Source organism: Rhinolophus ferrumequinum, chromosome 13, assembly GCF_004115265.2.
Source record: "Rhinolophus ferrumequinum isolate MPI-CBG mRhiFer1 chromosome 13, mRhiFer1_v1.p, whole genome shotgun sequence".
Taxonomy (NCBI): domain Eukaryota; kingdom Metazoa; phylum Chordata; class Mammalia; order Chiroptera; family Rhinolophidae; genus Rhinolophus; species Rhinolophus ferrumequinum.
In genome coordinates, this window is record NC_046296.1 from 9,577,905 (window position 1) to 9,601,390 (window position 23,486).

The 23,486-nt window shown below is 35.7% G+C and overlaps 1 protein-coding gene across 1 annotated transcript in view; it reads right to left on the bottom strand.

Moving 5' to 3' along the window:
• Positions 1–23,486, bottom strand: part of DNAH6 (dynein axonemal heavy chain 6) — a 249,296-nt gene that overhangs the window by 196,387 nt on the left and 29,423 nt on the right. Inside the window, exons 6-11 of the mRNA XM_033125611.1 lie at positions 20,927–21,194; positions 5,963–6,097; positions 5,760–5,871; positions 4,992–5,109; positions 3,098–3,266; positions 468–575 (exon numbers count right to left, since the gene is read on the bottom strand). Coding sequence (XP_032981502.1) covers positions 468–575; positions 3,098–3,266; positions 4,992–5,109; positions 5,760–5,871; positions 5,963–6,097; positions 20,927–21,194 — 910 coding nt within the window. The remainder of the gene's footprint in view (positions 1–467; positions 576–3,097; positions 3,267–4,991; positions 5,110–5,759; positions 5,872–5,962; positions 6,098–20,926; positions 21,195–23,486) is intronic.

Genomic DNA, 23,486 nt, shown 5'->3' on the forward strand with positions numbered 1-23,486 from the left:
GTCCAGACTCCTGACCCACAGAAACTGTGAGATAGTAAATGACTGTTTTTGTAAACTGCCAAATTTGTGGTAACTTATTACACAGCAACAGATAAGTAAAACAACAAAATTTTCTCAGGTGTAGCATACTTAAAAAAGATTTCCAAAATGGTACTTACACACAGAGTGATTTCTTGGGTTCTTATTGAGAGATGCCTATAATCAATTCCAAATTTCGTATAGAATGTGTTCTCTTGACGATATTCCTACCAAGTCCCTAACCTGTCTTAAGTTAAAGAAAATGTGCTAAACTTTAGATAGTTTTTATGTAGATGTAACCTGTGCACAGAATAATGCTTTCTCTTTTTCTTATGATCATTTTGGAGGAGTGACCACAACAGCAACACTGCCAATCATTTGACAGTAAACAGTTGCTTAATTTTCCGAAAAGGTGTTTCTACACAGATGTTATATGAAGAAACACATACCAGAAAATCTTCCAAAGAAGGCTCAAAGACTAGTGACTGGACTGTCAAAATCAGTTCTGTGAGAAACATGGGGATGAGAGCCTCATCTTCTTCCTGCTTTTCCATTCCCTAGAATAAGCACATTTGCAATGTTATACAAGTAGCAAGGTATAAAACAGGAGACCTCTGTATTACAAGAGGCACATAAACTTAAGCATATACAATTAGTTGATTCTATAATGTTGGCATGGCTTTCAAAGAATATTACCATAGAAATTAAACAATAAAGGTAGATATTGAAAACCTACACAACAATGTAAAACTTCTCTCCTTGAAAAAACACTATCAACAAAACAAAAGGCAAACAACAAACTGGAAAAGTATATTAGTAATGTATATAGCAGATAGAAGGTTGGTAATATTTAAATAGAAATATACTTGATAAACTCAATAGAACTATCTATTAATAAGATAAGCAATATATAAATAGAAATATACTTAATAATTAATACATAAAGAGAAATGTACTTAAATATAATAATTAATACATACATAGAAATGCAAAGGGCATAATCTGACATCTCTTAAAAGAAATATACAAATGATCAGTCAACGTCCTCCATCCAGGACACACTGGTTAGTAAGTGGTAGACCCAGATCTTTCTGAGCATCACACCTATGCTCTTTCTTATTCCTGCACTGGGGCAGCAATTAAAGGGTGATTAACATTAAAAAGCAGTGATATACTACTTACATCCATCAGATTGACAAAGATAAAAATGAATGATACTATCTAGTGTGCACGTGGGTAAAAGCTCATTCTCAAACGTTGCTAGGAAGTTTGTAAATTGACACAAAACTTTCTGAAGAGTTATGCATCAGTATCAATCAAAGCCTTAACAAGCGAGCATGTTTCTCCCTCATCAATTCCACAGCTAGGAATTTCTTCTAAGGGGAAAAAAAATCAGAGATGTGTGAAAAATGTACAGGTAACCCACGCATAACACGGCACTTCTATAACACGGTTTCGCTCTAAAACGGTTCGAGAATTGGGGAAAACCGTTGGAAAACACGACATCCTAGAACACGGTTTCGCTGTAACACGGTCTGAGAATTAGAGAAATCCCTGAACAACACAGAACATAATAAAAGCTTAGTAGTGATGGCAAAGAAAAAAATTATTTAATGCACATTATTATGTTATACTTTTGGTGAAAATTGCTTTACTAAAGATATTTCTCTTAATTATAAAAATATAATAGGATATTTAAAAAACATTTTTGGAACCTAACCCCCTTTTTTATACTTGTTCTTTGTTTCATATAATATGGATTCGCATAACATGGCATTTTAGGAACCAAACAATCATGTTATATGGGGGTTACCTGTATAGATTAGGATGTCCTTTGTAGCGTTATTTGGAGTAGTGAGAAAGTGATCAATAATAGAAAATTAGTTACTATTATTTACAAGATGTATAGTACATTTCTATGTGAGAATATTATGTGAAAAAATTCATATTGACTTGGGCTACTTTTCATAAAGTATTGCTAAGTGGAAAAGCAGGTGATAAATCAATAAGTAAAGTATGGTACTCTTTTCCCCCTTGGAAATAGTTAACTTTGGATAGCAGAGGATGATTTATCTTTGTATATTTCTGTGTTTTGCAAATTTTCTGCACTAAGCGTGTATTATTTTTATAATTAGAAAAATAAATGTTACTTTAAAAATGTGACAGTATTTAGAAAAAGGAAGAATTGAGAACAGGGGTGGAGAGGGAGCAATGAAAAGGAGTATACAACTAAAATTTAACTTTTGGAGAAAAGGAAACTATAGCAAAGAGCATCATCCATCCTTGAAACTGCACAGTTGAGTTTCCTAGGGAGGAAGTTGGAATGTGGAGGTAGGAAGCTTGATGAAACCAGGTAAGCATGTTTTGCAGTGTTTTTAGGTATCTGGCATGAAGTTATTATTCAGGATAGAGTTGGGGAAAGCTTATTGGGAAACGTGGATATGAGATAATATGATTTCTCTCTTAGTTATGTGGGATGAGACTACCCAATCAAATGTGTACTACTACTTTTCAAACAATTCAAATTACTGTGTCTCTAAAATCAACTTCCTCCCAAGAGGTTATCCACTCAAAGCACAAAGGTTTGCTTCCATGATCTGCTTCTTCTCACCTCTAAACCATTGCTTGTCTCTCATTTATACTACCTCGACGGCTTCTCTCTGCCAGTTCCTGCCCACGATGACCCCAAACTATAAGCTTCTTGGGGACAAGGATCCTGTCTATGCTTTTCATCACTATGTACCCAATACCTAAGGTAGGGATTGGTCCATCCAATGATAGAGTAGGTACTTAAGAAATATTTTGTCAAATGAACACATGAATAACCTTTAGCAAATTCCTATGAGAGAGACAGCAACATTCAGCACAATGGATGCTTTCTCTATTATTAGATATTTGTTGGTATGTTGATTTTCATTCTGCCATTCCATCTGCACACAGTAGGCTCTCATTATACTGTGAAATCCTTTAATCCATTCCCCTATTTTTTCAGTACACAGAAAATAGCATAATCCATAGTGCCTAGTAAATATTCAATAAATGCTAACCAATGAATTTTCTTAATTTTGTCTGAATGTACCTTTTTATCAGTGACTTCAGGCTTCTCTTCAGTAATCCATTTCTGAATGACATCTACTGAAGGTGTTCGTTTCAGCTTGTCAGTGAGATAATTCGAAAGAATGTTAACAGAATTTACTGTTAGGACGTGCATTGTGTTCTCAATGAGGTAGTCATTTAGACGAATAAAGCTTGAAAATAAAATAAAATACAGCTTTAGTTTTCTATATTCACTGTATATGTTTGAAAGTAGCTCTAAAGCAAGTATTTACATTTTAAACTATCATTTATCTTTTAATTTTCATTTACATTACAATATCAGAGATTTATTGTCCCAAAGAGTTGTTTTTGGACATTCTTCATTTTAAAACACAAATATATAGCAGCAATTTAGCTAGGTGTTCAAACTACTCAATCGTATATTAATGAGCAATATATTTGGTATGGAAAAAGCACCTAACTCATCTAGGCAAAAAGGCCGTAAGATTTTTTTTAAAAGATGCTTTAAAGAAGAAATCAGTAAATACACATTGATAACTTACATTCTAAAGGTAAATGTGTGACCTCTGAGATATTGGATTAATGTTGTTTGATGGCAATTGCTAACCCAAAGATGTGTAAGAGACTGTTAGCATGTAAGAGACTGTTAGCATGAGAACTGCTATCTTAAGGTCAGGGTTAACAGCCCCTAGCCTGAAACAACATAATTATAAAATTCCAGGATGTGGGCAGTTGCAGCATGGCGACTAGAAGTCCTGTAGCTTATCTTATACTCCTGGTCTCCTTGTCCTGCAGTAAATCTTATACTCTTTGAAACTATGTAAGTCCTGTAAGTTTATCTTGTACTCTCAGAAGCTATGGAAGGCCTTGAAAATGCTATATAACCCCTTGGCTTTAAGTGCTTGGGGTCTTTGTTAAAAACCCGCTGCGTCGGGCAGAGACGGGAACCCCAGCCGGCTGGTAATAAACCTCGCTGTGTGACTTGCATTATTGTGCGGGTTCTCTGTCTGTCTGAGGGGGACAATTCCGGATCTTAACAGATGCAAATTTTATGTGTCTGTACTTGAGTGCTTAGAATGCAGGCGGAGTCAGCAAGCCATTTAGAATGACTGTTTATTCTGCGTAAGAGGAACCCAAAGGGCTTCTAGTACATGTAGGCTTATGAGGGTGGTCTCAGGGGCTGCTTCACTGACTTCTGTGGTGACACAGACATTATTAACATATTAATCTCATATATAAACTGGTGCACCAATTAACATTTATTAAACAGACAGGTGTAAAAGTTGGACTAAGTTAGTGAGCACCGAGTAACAATAATCAGTGTTTTATAGTGCCACATACATTTCAGATAATGCTTGGTGGTTTTGTTTGCAAGAGTTATTTGCAGTATTGAGGCTTTAGAATGACATGAAATCCAAACTCTGGAATAATGTTAAGACCCAGTTGGGTAAGCAGATGGCAGAGCTAACCCTAATGAGGGAGAGTCCCCTGGTGAGGCCCTGGAAGAGAGACTTTCCTCCTTGGTCCCCCTTTGCAAAACTGCCTTAGGGAGACTGCCTTTGTGTGGCAATGCAGCTGTGTACAAATCTTTGTGTGCCTGATGTTGTACGGTAGCCTGCTCCATGATCCAGGCTGGGCTAGTGGGAAACAAAGACTTAGAGATCAAAGAGGAGTTCTTGGTCTTGAGATATGGCCTCCACTCTCTACCAGCTCCTCACTACCAGCAGCTGCTTTGCTGGGGTGGGAGCGGGAGGCAGTTGGAGAAGTGCAGACTTCTGAAGCATGTATTCAGATTACCACATCCTCTTCATCCCTCATCACTATTAGTGAATCCTATGATAAAGGCTTTAACTTTTAATGAAACTTGAGAAAGATGGATGCCCTAATTTTTCTTAAAAGAAAGAATTGTCATTTACCATGTGAGCCTCGTGCAATGATTCCTTTTGCTGGCCTGCTCTGTGTATGTCATTTTCTCAGACTCTGCGTAAGCAGTCATGTCAAGGAGACCTCCACTGTCTCGCTTTTTACCATAATCTAAGAACAGCAAGACACAACAAGAATTCTTATGTAAAAATTCCACTTTTTTTCCCCAATATGGATTAAAAGACAAATAAAATTCAAAAATAACACAATACTTTTGTTCATGAGATATTTTAAACTTCAGAAAACGGTCCAGTTAACCAAAATAATTTCACATCAAAGGATTTCAACTCAACAAGACAGTACACAGTTTATCAACAGTCTCTTTAACAGGATTTGTTCTGTGTGTCATGCCACCTCCTTCCCTTTTCCACCTGCATTTTAGTTATTCTTTAGAGTCCATGCCAGCTGGGGCCAATCCTGAGATCTATCCAGTCCTTTTATTTTAATAAACCTATTGTTTGTACTAGTAGGTTGGACATACCTTTAAGCACCGAGGCTCTGAGTCCACTATAAAATGCTTGTGAAATAAAGGTTCTGTAAACGGTTTAAAAATACTACACAAAAGCAGAGATAATGCAAGGAAAATGCACCATTTACTATTTCTCCCCCTCTATAATAGACATTGAATTTATAATCTATCAAGCAAGTTTGGAAGGATTGAAAAATAGGGTAACCATTTAAACTTAAGAAAAGTAAAATAAAAAGAGTTAATTAGAAAGCCACCACTTCTGATCTATTAAAGTTTTTCTCCCCCTTCTTACCCTTATACGTCTGGTCATCAGGAGTAAATCCAGCAGCATTCAGAGAAAGGCGGCAGGCTTTCCTGACCACATCTTTCACCTCATTTCGAAATTCTTCCAGGAGCTCAGTCACCTACACATTGATGACATGTATAATTAGTGATACCAAAGTAGCAATGATAGGGAAAAAAAAAATCTTAGAATGGACAGACAAAATTCCTTACCTCTTCTAGCCGCAAGGCTTGTACAACCTTAAATTCTTGCAGGGAGAAGGTGTGACCTTTTTCAATATAACAAAGTCTCATAAAACTCAATTGATAACACAGGTCATTTATTTTAAGAAGAGCTGGCCGCAAATACTGAATCAAAAGATGAATATATCATCATTTAGTTAAAAAAAAAAACATACCTGTCTTTTAAAAGTATAAAAATATTTGGAAAGCAAGGATACTTATTAAGAAAAATAAATAGCTTTATATGTTAACTTAGCTATAAATACAAGTGCATATATTAAACAGGAACACTTCTAAAATTTTGTTCTAAAAGTATTCTTTGAATTATCAGATTTGTCTAAATTTATTTCTTTTTATTTTGAATACATGTCTTTTTGCTATGAAATTGAGGGCAAGTAATAGAGGACTCGGCAAATCTTAAATTTCACTAGGTTTGTCCAATGGCCACAAAAAGATTCTTTATGTTACCTTTAAGACTTTACAATGTCTAGTCACCATGATAATGGAGGGGCCCATCTATTAATCTAAGAGGTTATGACATAGACCAAAGACAAATTAAATTTTCAGTGGATAAAAAGTTGCTGAAAACTGACTATGAATGGTGAACACAGAATGTAATATATAGATGATGTATTATAGAAATGTACACTTAAAACCTACATAATTTTTCTAACCAGTATCACCCCAATAAATTTAATAAAGATTTTAAAAAAGGGGGGCGGCCGGTTAGCTCAGTTGGTTAGAGTGTGATACTGTTAGCAAGGTTGCTGGTTCGATCCCCACATGGGCCACTATGAGCTGCACCCTCCACAACTAGATTGAAACAACTACTTGACTTGGAGCTGATGGGGCCTGGAAAGAAAAAAATTTAGAAAAAGAAAATTCAGTCACTATTAAAAAACCTATTTTGCAATGTGAACTGGGAGAATGAGTGAAAATATTTGTGAAATTCTGTTATATAATCTTAATCTTTCTTTATGCCACCATCATAAATCAGAGTTCTAGGCTGTGGGCTTTGAAGGGACATGTTCTAAGAATGTTGTAAGGCCATTCTGTCTGACTGCTAATCTAATCAAAGGAGAAGCGGTTACATTATATAAAAAAAAACTTAACATTAATTTATTTGTATGTGACACTGGTTTATATGTTATATACTTTTCTAGGAGTTTCCAAAACAGGACAAACAACAGTTATTCAAACCAACATTTAGTGCATTTATTCTAAGTACAAATAAAGGGAAATTGTAATTAGTAGAGTCCTAAATGAAGAGAGATTTGTGAGAAAATACCTGGGAAGTCACATAGTCCTCAAGGTTCATCTCATGGGGGAATTTGCGTAATAAAAAAGAAGCAAAAGTTTAGAGGCTAAGTCCATGAATTGAAATGAGAAACTAAAACAACTAACAGGAGTAGGATAAGAATGTAATCAAATGGAGCAGTGAAAGCAAAGGAGTGTGCAGTACTCTGGAGAAAGTCCTGGAAGCAAAAATACAAGTTCTATTCAGTAAAGGGACAAATAGTAAGGATCCAGGTGGAGAACATAACTGACATTGATGGTCTGCCAAAAAGTGAGTTAGACAGTGGGGAATTTTTTGGAAGAAAAAGTATAAGAAATTTTTATATTTTATATTTACAAAACACCTTCAATCTCTCTTATTTTCACAACAGTTTCATATTTGTCCTTTATGCTGACAACTAGATATTGAGGTTAAGCTAAAGTAATTTCTTAGAAAATTTTATCTAACATTTTGCTTTAGCTTAACCTCAATATCTGGTTGTCAGCATAAAGGGCAAATGTGAAAGCTGTTGTGAAAATAAGAAAGATTGAAGGTGTTTTGTCCCCAGCCCCCTTTGTTGTTTCTGCTGTTAGCAAATTTCAGATGGATCTGCATTAGGTGGTTCATTCTTGGGCTGTTATATCAACAGTAAACATTGAAGGGGATAAAAATGAAGCATTCTTTTACGTTATCAGCAGGATTGTCATTTTGATGGTGGGTTTCAATATGTAAAAAATTGAGGTAGCTATAATTTTTGCTGCCCAGGACACTTTCTCTGACCTACCTACAATTATTCTGGTGATAGAATCCCTCTTTCTTTGGGGAAACTCTTTACATGGTTTTGGTAAGGCTGACTCCTTTCTTTCTTCATCAGAGGAATGAGGAATAGGCACATATCCAGGCCTGGCTTATCAAAGTACTCCTAGCTGTGCAGTCATTGGTTCAGGATTGGGCATCTGGCCAAGCTGAGTCATAAATGTTCTCCCCAGCATCTCCAACAAGAGATACTGTCTTTTGATTAAAAGAGCCAGCAGTAACTATAGCGGCAGGTGGTGTTCATTTTAAGAGCCCAATAGAGAATGAAACAGACACAGATTTATAGAACTGAAAGATGGAAAAAGGAAAAAATAAAGATGACAAGATATCATTTGAACTTCTGTAATCAGACATGCATAAAAGTATTCATCCCTTAAATTTCCTTATTATATGAGCTTTTCTTTGTTGTTGTTGTTGAATCTCATTTAAGTTGAGTTTTTTGCCAGATGCATTGAAATTAGTGCCAATACTTCAGAGATGTAAAATCAATGTTATTCATCTGGGAGTTGGTGACTGAGTCAGAAAGCGTATGGGGAAACATTTAACTTTGGAAGATAAATGCAGAAGAGCTGCATGTGCAGGACATCTACTACCGTGTTTCCCCCAAAATAAGACCAGGTCTCATATTAATTTTTGCTCCAAAAGACACATTAGGGCTTATGTTCAGGGAATGTCATCCTGAAAAATCATGCTAGGGCTTATTTTCTGGTTAGGTCTTAATCTGAGGGAAACACGGTACATAACGCCGTCCTACTAAAACTGAAAGACAGAGAAGCCCTACATATTATGTAGAATCAAACACAGGGAAGCAGCCAAAATGAGGAGACAAAGAAACATTTCCCAAATAAAAGAACAAAACAAAGGTTCAGAAAAAGAACTAAACAAAATGGAGATAAGCAATCTACCAGATGCAGAGTTCAAAACACTGGTTATAAAAATGTTCCATGATCTCAGGGAAAATATCAACAAAGAGATAGGAAACATAAAAATGGAGATAAACAGCATAAAAAAATCAGAAGTAAAGAATATAGTAACTGAAATGAATACATTAGAAGGAATCAATAGTAGATAAGATGAAGCAGACGATCGAATCAGTTATTTAGAACATAAGGTAGCAAGCAGTAAACACTCAAACAGAACAGCAAAAAGAAAAAAAAAATTTTAAATGAGGAGAGGGGCGGCTGGTTGGCTCAGTTGGTTAGAGCACACTGCTCATTGCACCAACATCAACAGTTGCATTCCCACATGGGCCAGTGAGCTGCGCTCTCCACAACTAGATTGAAAACAATGATTCCACAACTAGATTGAAAACAACGATTTGACTTGGAGATGATGGGTCCTGGAAAAACACACTGTTCCCCAATATTCCCCAATTAAAAAAAAAAAGAGAACCTCTGGGACAACATCAAGCATACCAAACATTCGCATTATAGAGGTACCAGAAGGAGAAGAGAGAGAGCAAGAAATTGAAAACCTATTTGAATAAATAATGACAGAAAACTTCCCTAACTTGGTGAAAGAAGTAAACATACAAGCCCAGGAAGCACAGAGAGTCCAAAACAAGATGAACCCAAAGAGGCCCACCAACACACATCATAATTAAAGTGCCAAAGGTAAAAGACAAAGAAATCTCAAAAGCAACAAGAGAAAAGCAGTTAGTTACCTACAAGGGAGCTCCCATAAGACTGTCAGTTTATTTCTCAATAGAAAGTTTGCAGGCCAGAAGGGATTGGCAGGAAATATTCAAAGTGATAAGAAAAAGCAAGGACCTACAGCCAAGATTACTCTATCCAGCAAGGGTGTCATTTAGAATCAAAGGACAGATAAAGAGCTGTCCAGACAAGAGAAAGCTGAAGGAGTTTATGACCACCAAACCAGTATTATACGAAATGTTAAAGGGACCTCTTTAAGAAAAAGAAAAATCTTGGTCATAAAAATGGAGGCGTGAGGTGAGCCTCTGGAAATCTCCTCTGAAATTTACAACAAATTGAAAAACTATAACGCCACAAAGGACTTCCTGCACAGCAGACAGGCAAGACGAAGAGTCTCACTACTGAATTCACATAAAGGTGGGCGAATCACGCGAGCAGGGAAGGAGGGAAGGGAGAAATGTGGAGACGGAGCCGCGAGGGCACAGGACACAGACCTAGGTCAGTGCTCCAAGCTCGCTGCATCACGGAACTACCGCAGCTGCGGGAGAGGGAAAAACTCAGACTGCTAGGGCTCCATTTATGGTCCACAGGGCTGAAGGAACAGCATATAACACAGCTGAACCCAATGCTCACGGCAGAGACCTCGGAGAAAAGACTGAGGGAAGAAGGCTGAAAACGATGGTTTAAGCCCTCACTGCTGCAGAGAACGGAAGCCTTAGGCACTGAGACTAGCTGCACCCTCTCTACCTTCCCGAGGCTTGCCCTGCCCCCACCTGCCCAGTCCTAGAGGCAGAACAGTAGCAGTGTCAGATCAAAAGAACAGAATATTTGCAGTTCTGAGAGCTGTGGTCCGCAGACAAAGGTTTGCAGCCTGGCTGGTTCCAGCAAAGGTGAGGGAGCTTTGGAAGCAGGACTGGCTGTGGTGGTGGTCGCTGCCATTGCTCTGGGCCACCTCTCACAGCTCACTGAACCCCTGTCGCCACCTATCTGGGTGGATCCCTGCAGGAGTAAACCGAACTGCTGAAACACGCAGGCTCTGAATCTGGTGCAGGAAGAGCTTTGGAACTTCAAAAGCTCTCTGCATACCCAAAGGGACACGGTGCCCTATGACCCAGGTGAACTGTTAACAGAGGAGAAGCCTGCCTTCCCGGGAATCTCCCCATTGTGTGAGAAGCTGGAATAGTGCAGAGAAAACATAACACTACAGTGTGAGAGAGAAAAAAAGGCTGCAGTTGGAGAGAAAATAAAACATTCTACAAACACGTACTGGAAAACAAAAGAAAGACCTCTTCCTATCAACCTGTTGCAGAACACACTCCTGTGGATGTCTAGGAAGAGAAATAATAAATCATTAATTGCCATAAATAACCAAAGCAACAAGACAGCTCAGAAAGAAAGTGGAAAGTCTCCAGAAAATGAACTTAAAGATATGGAAATATGTGACTTAAATGACAGAGAATTCAAGATTGCAGTTCTTAAAAAGCTCAACGAGATGCAAGAAAACACAGAAAGGCAGTTTAATGAACTCAGAAACACAAAGAACAACATGAATATTTTACCAAAGAGATTGAAATTTTAAAAAGAACCAAATAGAATTTCTGGAGATTAAGAACTCAATAGAAGAAATGAAGAATGAAATAGCCAGCTTAGGTAGTAGAGTTGACCAGATGGAGGAAAGAATCAGTGACATCGAAGACAGAAACCTGGAAATGACACAGATGGAAGAAGAAAGAGACTTGAGACTTAAAAGAAATGAAAGAACTCTACAAGAACTTTCTGACTCCATCAGAAAGAGCAACATAAGAATAATGGGCATACCAGAAGGAGAAGAAAGAGAGGGAACAGAGAATATATTCAAACAAATAGTTGATGAGAACTTCCCAGACTTGTGGAAAGAACTGGATCCTTGAACCCAAGAAGCAAATAGAACACCTATTTACCTCAACCCCAACAGACCTTCTCCAAGGCACATTGTGTTGAAGCTGTCAAAAATCAATGACAAAGAAAAAATCCGCAAGGCAGCCAGGGAAAAGAAGACGATAACCTACAAAGGAAAGCCCATTAGCTTATCATCAGATTTCTCAGCAGAAACTCTACAAGCCAGGAGGGAGTGGAACCAAATATTCAAATTATTGAAAGAGAGAAATTATGGCCAAGAATAATATACTCAGCAAAGATATAATTTAGATATGAAGGAGGAATAAAGACCTTTCCAGACATAGAGAAGCTGAGGGAATTTTCTAATATACGACCTACACTACAAAAAATACTAAAGGAAGCTATTCGACCACTATTAACAGGGACAATCTGTGGCAACCAAAACAAAAAAAGGGGAAGAGTAAAGGCCTGAACCGGAATATGGGAATGGAGAAAGTAGGTGTGCTGAAGAAAATGGAATACTCTAAATATCAAACTTTCTTTTACGTAAACTTAAGGGTAAGCACTCAAAGAAAATCCAGAAATGAAATATATACTGTAATAAAAGAAGAAACAGAGGGAAACATCATAGAATACCACCACACAGAAATAATAGACAACAACAAAAAGGTAAAGAAACAATGGAGACACTGTCTTACCAAAAAAAACTAAAGATAGAATGATAGGAAATCCTCACATATCAATAATCACCCTAAATGTAAGTGGACTGAACTCACCAATAAAAGGCACAGAGTAATAGACTGGGTCAAAAAACTAAACCCAACCATATGCTGTCTCCAAGAGACCCATCTCAGCTACAAGGACAAGCATAGACTCAAAGTGAAAGGGTGAAAATTGACACTCCAAGCAAATGGTATCCAGAGAAAATCAGCTGTAGCCATAATAATATCAGATGAAACAGACGTCAGGGTGAAAAAGGTAACAAGAGACAAAGATGGCTATTTCATAATGGTAAAGGGGACTATACAACAAGAAGACATAACAGTCATCAATATTTATGCCCCCAGTCAGGGAGCACAAAAATATACCAAGCAACTACTAACAGAACTAAAGGGAGAAATTGACCAAAACACAATTATACTAGGGGACCTAAATACATCATTGACAGCTATGGATAGATCATCCAAACAGAAAATAAATAATGAAATAGCAGCCCTAAATGACACGTTAGATGAAATGGACATAATTGACATTTATAGAGCACTTCATCCTAAAACTTCAGACTATACATTTTTTTCTAGTGTACATGGAACATTCTCAAGGATAGACCATATATTGGGACATAAAATTAATCTTGGCAAATTTAAGAAGATTGAAATCATACCAAGCATATTCTCTGATCACAGGGCTTTGAAATTGGATATCAACTGCAAAAAGAAAGCAGGAAAAAACACAAATACGAGATTAAACAACCTACTTTTAAAGAACGACCGGGTCAAAGAAGAAATTAGAGGAGAGATCAAAAGATACATAGAAACAAAGGACAATGAAAATACATCCTACCAAAATTTTTGGGATGCAGAAAAAGCATTTTTAAGAGGGAAATTTATATCATTACAAGCCTATCTCAAGAAACAAGAAAAATCCCAAATATATAACCTCACGTTATACCTTAAAGAACTAGAAAAAGAAGAACAAATGAAACCCAAAGTCAGCAGAAGAAAGGAAATAATAAAAATCAAAGCAGAACTAAATGAAATAGAGAACAAAAAGACAATAGAAAAAAATTATGTGACGAAGAGCTGGTTCTTTGAAAAAATTAACAAAATTGACAAACCCTTGGCTAGGTTCACTAAGATAAAAAGAGAGAAGACACTAATCAACAAAATCAGAAATGAAAAAGGGCAAGTTATCACAGATGCCACAGAAATACAAAGGATCATCCAAGAATACTATGAAGGACTATATGCCACCAAATTCAATAACCTAGAAGAAATGGACAAGTTCTTAGAAACATATAGCCTTCCTAGGATGAACCATGAAGAACTGGAAAATCTAAACAGACCGATCACCAGTAACGAAATTGAAACAGTCATCCAAAACCTTCCCAAAAGCAAAAGTCCGGGACCAGATGGCTTCACTAGTGAATTCTACCAAACCTTCAAAGAGGATCTAATACCAATCCTGCTCAAACTCTTCCAAAAAATTGAAGAAGAGACAGTACTCCCTAACTCATTTGATGAGGCCAACATTACCCTGATACCAAAATCTGGTAAGGACAACACAAAAAAAGAAAACTACAGACCAATATCTCTGATGAATACAGATGCAAAAATCCTAAACAAAATTCTAGCAAATCGAATGCAACAATGCATTAAAAAGATTATTCATCACGACCAAGTAGGGTTCATCCCCGGGGCACAAGGATGGTTGAACATCTGCAAATCTATCAATGTGATACATCACATAAACAAAATAAAGGACAAAAATCATGTGATTATATCAATTGATGCAGAAAAAGCATTTGACAAGATACAACATCCATTTATGACTAAAACACTTAATAAAATAGGTATAGAAGGAAAATACCTTAACATAATAAAGGTCATATATGACAAAGCCTCAGCTAATCTCATAATTAATGGTGAAAAACTGAAGCCCTTTGCTCTACATTCAGGAAAATGACAGGGCTGTCCCCTATCATGTCTGCTTTTCAACATAATGTTGGAAGTCCTCACCAAAGCAATCAGGCAAGAGAAAGAAATAAACAGTATCCAAATTGGGAATGAAGAACTTAAATTGTCACTCTTTGCAGATGACATGATGGTATATATAGAAAACCCTAAAGACTCCACCAAAAAGCTATTACAAACAATCAAAGCATACAGTAAAGTTGCTGGCTACAAAATCAACGTACAAAAGTCCATTGCATTCCTATACACTAACAATGAAATCTCAGAAAAAGAAATAAAAAAATTCCTTTTGCAATTGCAGCAAAAAGAATAAAATATCTAGGAATAAATTTAACCAAGGATATGGAAGACCTATATGCTAAAAACTGTAAGACATTTGTAAAAGAAATTGAAGAAGACACAGAGAAATGGAAAGACATTCTGTGCTCATGGATTGGAAGAATCAACATAGTTAAAATGGCCATATTACCCAAAGCAATATACAGATTTAATGCAATCCCCATCAACATCCCAACGGCACTTTTTAAAGAAATAGAACAAAATAATCATCAGATTTGTTTGGAACCACAAACGACCCCGAATAGCCAAAGTAATCTTAAGAAAAAAGAACAATACTGGAGGTATCACACTCCCTGACTTTAGCTTGTACTACAGGGCAACAACAATCAAAACAGCATAGTATTGGCAGGAAAACAGACACGTAGTCCAATGGAATAGAATTGAGAACCCAGCAATAAAACCACATAAATATGGACAGATAATTTTTGACAAAGAAGCCAAAAACATACAATGGAGAAAAGACAGCCTCTGCAATAAATGGTGCTGGCAGAATTGGAAAGCCATGTGCAAAAGAATGAAACTGGACTGCTATCTGTCACCATGTTCCAAAATTAATTCAAAATGGATCAAAGACTTAAGCATAAGACCTGAAACAATAAACTGCACAGAAGAAGACATAGGTAGTAAACTTATGGACCTTGGGTTCAAAGAGCATTTTATAAATTTGACTCTAAAGGCAAGGGAAGTAAAAGCTAAAATAAATGAATGGGACTATATCAAATTTAAAAGCTTCTACACAGCAAAAGAAATCATCGACAAAATAAAGAGGCAACCAACTGAATGGGAGAAGATTTTTGCAAACAGTGCCTCTGATAAGGGGCTAATATCCAAAATATACAAGGAACTCATGCAACTCAACAACAAAAAAACAAACAACCCAATTGAAAAATGGGCAGAGGACCTGAAGAGACATTTCTCCAAAGAGGACATACAAATGGCAAATAGACATATAAAAAAATTCTCAACATCACCAATCATCAGAGAAATGCAAATCAAAACCACAATGAGATATCACCTCACCCCAGTTAGAATGGCTATCATCAACAAGACCAATAGTAACAAGTGTTGGAAAGGCTGTGGAGAATAAGGAACCCTCATACACTGTTGGTGGGAATGCAGACTGGTGCAGCCACTATGGAAGGCAGTGTGGAGGTTCCTCAAAAAATTACGAATAGAATTACCATATGACCCAGCAATCCCTCTCCTGGGTATCTACCCAAAAAATCTGAAAACATTTATCCATAAAGACACATGTGCTCCAATGTTCATTGCAGCTTTGTTTATGATGGCCAAGACATGGAAACAACCAAAATGTCCTACGATAGATGAATGGATAAAGAAGTTGTGGTATATATACACAATGGAATACTGTTTGACGGTAAGAAAAGATGAAATAGGACCATTTGTGACAACATGGATGGATCTTGAGATTATAATGCTAAGCGAAATAAGTCAGACAGAAAAAGCAGAGAACCATATGATTTCACTGATATGTAGTATATAAACCAAAAGCAACAAAAGAACAAGACAAACAAATGAGAAACAAAAACTCATAGATACAGACAATAGTTTAGTGGTTACTAGAGGGCAAGGGGGGTGGGAGGTGGTAGATGAGGGTAAAGGGCATCAAATATATGGTGATGGAAGGAGAACTGACTCTGGGTGATGAACACACAATGGGATTTATAGATGATGTAATACAGAATTGTACACCGGAAATCTATGTAACTTTAGCTTTACTAACAATTGTCACCCCAATAAACTTTAAAAAAAAAATAAAGAAAAAGAAAAGATAAGAAATATGAATAATAAAATGGCAATAACTACATATCTATCAACAATTACTTTAAATGTAAATGGATTAAATGCCCCAATCAAAAGATAGTGTGGCTGAATGGATAAGAAAACAAGACCCTTACATATGCTGCCTACAAGACACTTCAGATCGAAAAGCACACACAAACTGAAAGTAAAGGGGTGGAAAAAGATATTTCATGAAAATGGAAATGAAAAAAAAACCAATCTGGGGTAGCAATACTTATACCAGACAAAATAGACTTTAAAACAAAGGCTATAAGAAGAGACAATGAAGGGCCCAGTAATCCCACTTCAGAGTATTTATCCTAAGAAACATTAAATGCTACTTTGAGGGGATGTGTGCATTCACATGTTCATTGCAACATTGTTTACAATGATATGGAGGCAGCCTGGGTGTCCATCAATGGATGAATGTATAAAGAGGAGGTGGTACATATATGCAATGGAATATTGCGCGGCCATGGAAGGGAATGGGTTCTTGCCATCTGCAGTGGCCTGGATGGACCTGGCGGGTATTGTGCTGAGTGGAGTGTGTCAGACAGAGAAAGACAGATACAATGTGATTTTGCTTATGTGTGGAATCTAAAGAATAAAATAAACAAACAAAACAGAAAGAAACTCATAGATATAGAGAACATTTTGATGGTTGCTAGATAGGAGGGAATTGGGGGTGGGTGGGAAAGGGAAAGGGATTAAGAAGTACAAATTGGTTGTTACAAAGTAGTCATGGGGATGTAAAATAAAGCATAGTGAATATAGTCAATAGTATGGTAATAACTATGTATAGTGCCAGGGGATTACTAGACTAGTCAGGGGGATCACTTCTTAAATTATGTAAATGTCTACTAACCACTATGCTGTACACCTGAAAAATTAATATAAAATAATATTCAATGTCACCTGTAACTGAAAAATTTAAAAAGTGAGGGGAAAAGGTGAAGGGGAATAAGAGGTTCAAGTTTCCAGGTATAAAACAAATAAATCACGGGAATGTAATGTACAGCATGGGAAATATAGTCAATAATATTGTTATAGCATGCTACAGTGTCAGGCGGTTGCTGGACTTATCATGGTGATCACATCTTTAGGTATATAAATGTTGAGTAACTATTGTATACACCTGAAACTAATATAATATTGTATATTAGCTATATTTTAATAAACACGTTTAAAAATTAAATTAAATATATATATATTGCTATATTTTAATTACGAAGGATCTTAATTACAAAGGAATATTCAAATTAATTATATATACTATATGTATATACATACTCTTTATGTATATTCTTCATGTGTACTAGATATATAATGAAAATTCCAAAATGAAATTTAAAACAATTTCACTTACAATAGTATCAAAAAGAATAAAATATTTAGGAATAAATTTAACAATAAAAGCCCAAAAGATATATTCTGAAAACTACAAAACATTGTTGAAAAAAATTCAAGAAGATCTAAATAAATAGAGAGGCATTTTATATTCATAGACCAGAAAAGATAATATTTTAAAATGACAATACTTCCAAAATTGATCTACAGATTTAAAGCAATTCCTATCAAAATCCCTTCTTTGTAGAAATTTATAAGCTGATCTTAAAATTCATGTGGAAATTCAAGGGATCCAGGGGAGTCACACTTCTTAATTTCAAGACTTACTGCAAAGCTACAGTATTCAAGACAGTGTGTTACTGGCATAAGAATAGATATTGATCAATGGAATAGAATTGAGAGTTCAAAAATCGAACATTTATGGTCAATTTATTTTTGACAAGGATGCCAAGACAATTTTATAGGGAAAGAATAGTCTTTTCAACAAACGGTGCTGGATAGCTACATGCAAAAGAATGAAGTTGGACCCCTGCCTCACACCATAAGCAAAAATTAATGTGAGCTGAATTAAAGACCTAAATGTGTTAGAGTTAAAACTATAAAACTATTAGAAGAAAACTTTGGGGTAAATCTTTGTGACTTTGGACTAGGCAACTCTTTTTTGTTTGTTTGTTTGTTTGTTTTTAGACTTACACCAAAAAAGCACAAGCGGCAGAAGAAAAAAATGGATAATACAGATATCATCAAAATCCAGAACTTTTGTGCGTCAGAGGATACCATCAAGAAAATGAAAAGACAACCCACAAAAATGGGAGAAAATTCTTGCAAATCATATATTTGATTAGAGACTTGTATCCAGAATATATAAAGAACTCATAACTTAATAGTAAAATGATCAAATTATCTGAATTTAAAAATGGGCAAATTATCTGAATAAACAGTTCTCCAGATAAGATATACAAATGGCCAATAAGCACATAAAAAGACATTCACTATCATTAGCCATCAGGGAAATATAAATCAAAATCATAATGAGATACCACTTCACAACCAGCAGGAATGACTATAATGAAAAAGACAGATATAATGGTAATATGAAGAAACTGAAGCACTCATATGCCATTGGTGGCAATGTAAAATTGTGCAGCAGCTTTGGAAAACTGTTTTGCAGTTCCTCAAAAGGTTAAACATAGAGTTATTGATGACCCAGCAATTCCACTCCTAAGTATAGATCCAAGAGAAATTAAAACATATGTCCAGGCAAAAACTTGTACATGAATATTCATAGCTGCAATATTCACAGTATCCAGAAAGTAGAAGCAACCCAAATATCCATCAATAGATTGATAAAGAAATAAAGTACATATATCCATACAATGGAATATTATTAGCCAGTTAAAAAGAAATGCTATGCTATAACATAGATGAATGCTGAAAACATTATGCTAAGTAAAAAAAGCCACTCACATAGAAGCATGTATTGTATGGTTCCATTTATATAAAATGTACAGAGTAGGCAAATTATAGAGACAAAAAGTAGACCAGTGGTTGCCTAGAGCTGGGGTGGGAGTGGGGGAGAGTTTGGCAGAAATGGAGAGTGACTACTAATGGGGTTTCTTTTTGGAGTGTTAGAAATGTTGTAAAATTTACTGTGGTAATGATCAATCAATTCTGTGAATATAGAAAAACAAATAGTATACTTTAAATGGGTGAGTTGTATAGTACATGAATAATATTTCAATAAAATTATAAGAAAATGCAGGCACAGGTGCCAATGAGGTTGGTTACTAAAAAAAAAAAAAAAATCACAAAAATGAAAATTTCAAAGACAGCTCCAACTTTTCCTTCAACCTATTCCCCCCTTACAAGCCCCCCATATTAACCAATTATAAGACTAGTGGTAAATGTGTGGGTAATGAGAACATCTAATAGATATTTAAGCCAACACAATGGGTCTGTTTTAAGGTCCATCTAAGATTTAAAAGATGATAACCTTTAATCTGCTAGGGCTACATTTAAGAGAAGATACTATCAAGGCCAAAACACCATTGGTATGAATGGTGGACAGAGAGAATGACAATTCTCTGTACACAAAACAAGAGAACAAGCCTTAAGGATTGATAGAGGTAATTTTGGAGACAAGTTCAGGAGGAACAATTTTACATACTTAATAACAAATTTATGAAATGTACAGTGCCTAAGACATGGTAAAGGATGAAAAGTGGTAAAAATCTAGTAAAACAGGTTCAAATGATTGATGGATCTTTTATCAAATGAGAGGTTTAGGGGTTGAGTTTAATATCAAGAAGGAGTAAAATATTTTCCACAACTCAGAATGCTTAATGGAATGGATGACCTGAGATGGTACAGCTTACATATTTGTTTTGCAATAATGTCTTCGTTAGCCACATTCCTTTATTGTATGACTGACATCTTGATAACAATCTTTCAGATGACCATATGCAAAGTAAAGGAAATGACCAGTAAAAAGTACACTTGGGGCTTCTGATTTGAAAAGGTAGTGACTTAGCATCATAGAAATAGATAGCTGAGGACCCAGTATACTGAGCGTGACACTAATGTGATTCCAGTTCATCTCAGGGGCCAAGTAGAAAACGAATGCAAGTTGAAATTTGGTGAGTGGGTAGAGATTTTAAATATGGCCACACACCCTTTACTTTCCCCATAATTACCCCATCCTCCAAAGTAAATACTAAATTTTCCCTTACTGTCTGAATCCATGATAGAGGAAAACATCTGAAACATTGGGAGGTATTGGCCCATGAAAACAAATCCCCAAATTATCTTGGAGCATAAAGTCCAGAGTGTCTCAAACCTGAGAGGAAGTAATAGGGGTTGCCAGCCCACTCTGCTCAAAAGGGTATACAACTTTTTTTATCAACAACAAAAGGGGGTCATGAATCCAAACGTCTGAGGCTGCTTCTAAATTAAAGAGGACCTTACAACTCTCATGCGTTTGCATTTTGCAACCCTAGTTAAACGTGCTAGACCGCCAGACTCTTGAATGATGACAGGATGAAAATAGTGAATTCTCTTAAAAAGATAAAATATCCCATTTCAGAGACAATCTATATCAATACGTTGCTTTTCTGTGAGTAATTCTTTTAAAATGTGATTAATAAATACATACATGATTAACAATGAACAAATTTTTTTGTAGAGATTTTCGACATCCATTGATTTTCTTAGAACGCACATTCTTCTTCCACACATTAAAAGCCTTCCATTTCCGGAAAAGTGAAAATACGGGAATCTTAATGAGTTCTCTGTGATATAGATATTCCTGTTCCCATCGATCGATTTCGATAAATTCAATGTTGTCATTATAAATGTGTGTTATTGCCTTTTTGCTAATAGTATAGTAGTCATTTTTATTGATGTTGTCATAATTTACAACTCTATGAACAAATGAAAAATTGGGACAAGTAAATAAAGTATTTAATACAAAATCAAGCAATTACATTAATTTTTGTTTTAAAGAGCTAAAACATTTCTGGAACACAAATACTTAAAATTTTTTAAAATTCTGAAAAAATACTTTTAAATTAAATAAATTGCTCAAGAAAAGGAAAGGGAGTTGCTTTTAACAAGAGTTGGACTTATAGCTCTTCAAGTTTTCACAACCTTGGCAATATCCTTGATAATTTCAGTTACATAATTTTTACAAATACAAATCAATTACAGTTTTCTAAAACACAATAATAGCCCTATATGAAAGCTATCTGGAAATAAATTTGTATTTATTATTAACTTTTTATAAACTATTCAATATTAATAGTGTATGAGAGTTTATATTGACAGAATTCTGAGAAAGATCAAAGCAAGAAAACATGAATTTGATAAGACTAGAATCAAGACCCAGATTAAGCTAAAAATATGTCCAATTTATCACATAAAATAATTATTGAGAATTTTTTTTTTCAAGATATCCCTCTTTCAACTGTCATCAAGAGCATTCTTTAACCTTGTGCATTACAGGAAATCGATCAAGTAAAGAAGAAAAGCAAGAATGGGATAAAAACTGGAGTAGAGATAGAAGGAGAAAAGTAATGAGAATAGAAAGGGCTAATTCTCTAAAACTTCTTAAAATATGAACCTGCCTACAGGCACAAATATATTCTCTGTAATTTTAGCTTTAACACGGAAATTTGGATGCAAATTAAATATTCAATAGTAGCACAAGTATGAAATATATCATCATATAGCAAGTTAAAATGTATTTAGGAATTTAGGAAAATTTAGGAAAATAAAATTTATGAAGATTGTATGGTAGTTTAGGATAATAAAATAAAGGTTAAGTGAAAACAAAACTCCCAATTGCTTCTATGTTAAAACTATGCAAAAATGATATGTATTAACAAAGATTAGACAGGAACATTCCAGTGAAAATCAATTGTTTCCCATGTCTATGCTCTTATTAGTCCTTAGCTCTGCATTCTGAACCTAAAGCTCATGGCTCTTTAACAGTCTTCGGTCATCTGTGAAATCCCTGAGATTGTTGTATGTAAACAAATTTAGGTACATATGTATGGTATGTTTTTAAGGAATTAGAACAACATTCTCATATGCTTTGGGTCTATTAATAAAAAAATGAAGAACTATTGGCATAAATCATTTTTAGTTCTCAATTAAAAAACAACTAAGTTTAAAAATCTATTTTTAAAAAATTAAGGCATACAAGACCAGAATGAAAGCAAACCCAAACCAAGAGCTCTTCATGTGAGCACACAAGGGAAGCCGGTCCAGGGTGGGGAGGCCTGACTGTGCTGTAGGGAGGGAAGAGAGTTTCAAAGGCTGCTCTCCTACTTCAGTGCCACAGTGGAAAAACATCAATCTGTTCAGCTTTTACTTGATTCCACTACCTGACTCTTTGTGTTCTAATGAACTCATACCAGAAATGTCTGGGAAAATGCCAGGAATTATATGTTGCTGGCAAGGTATGGAAAACATTTAAAAACTTTCTTTGACAACAGCTGAAGATATAATTAGGACATTCTTGAGATGGTTCTCTCCAAAATGTGAAATTTCAACTTGTCTCTGAAACTATAATCAACCTTAGATGTTTCATTAACATTACGCATCAAAACAACCTAAAAACAAGGACAGTTCACCACCTCCCTGGTGTATATCTGGAAAATGCACTCTTTGTGGGTCGATCTACTGTTACCAAAGACCCTTCTAGAAGGTGGCAGGTGTGATCCATGATGTTAAATTTTAAAGTACTGGTGCTCACTGCCACTTAGAAATCCTTTTTTATTTATAGATTCCTATCTACTTAAGATCTTCATTCTCAAACCCCTAAGCCTTTTCCTCCTCTACACATCACTGTTTTGCATAGAGCCAATCCTTTTCAAAGACTGGATCACCAGCATCGAAATCATCTGGCATGATTATTAACAATCTAGATTTCTGGGTCCAACACAGAATCAGAACTCTAGAGCTAAAGATGAGCAGGGACTTCCTTCAAGCCCAATCCAGTTGATAGATAGAAGGGGCAACAGGGTCAAAAAAAGCTTTGCAAGAAGTAAGAAGGCCTGTGCACAGATCTCCGTAATCCCATTCTCCTTAGACTTTCCAGTTCATTACTGAGGGGTTACTTCCCAAATATGCTCCTTGGACTTCTGTGCTCTGCTACACACACTCCACCTCAGAGTGCTCATCCGTTTCAAGAATTGATCCACAACTCCTAT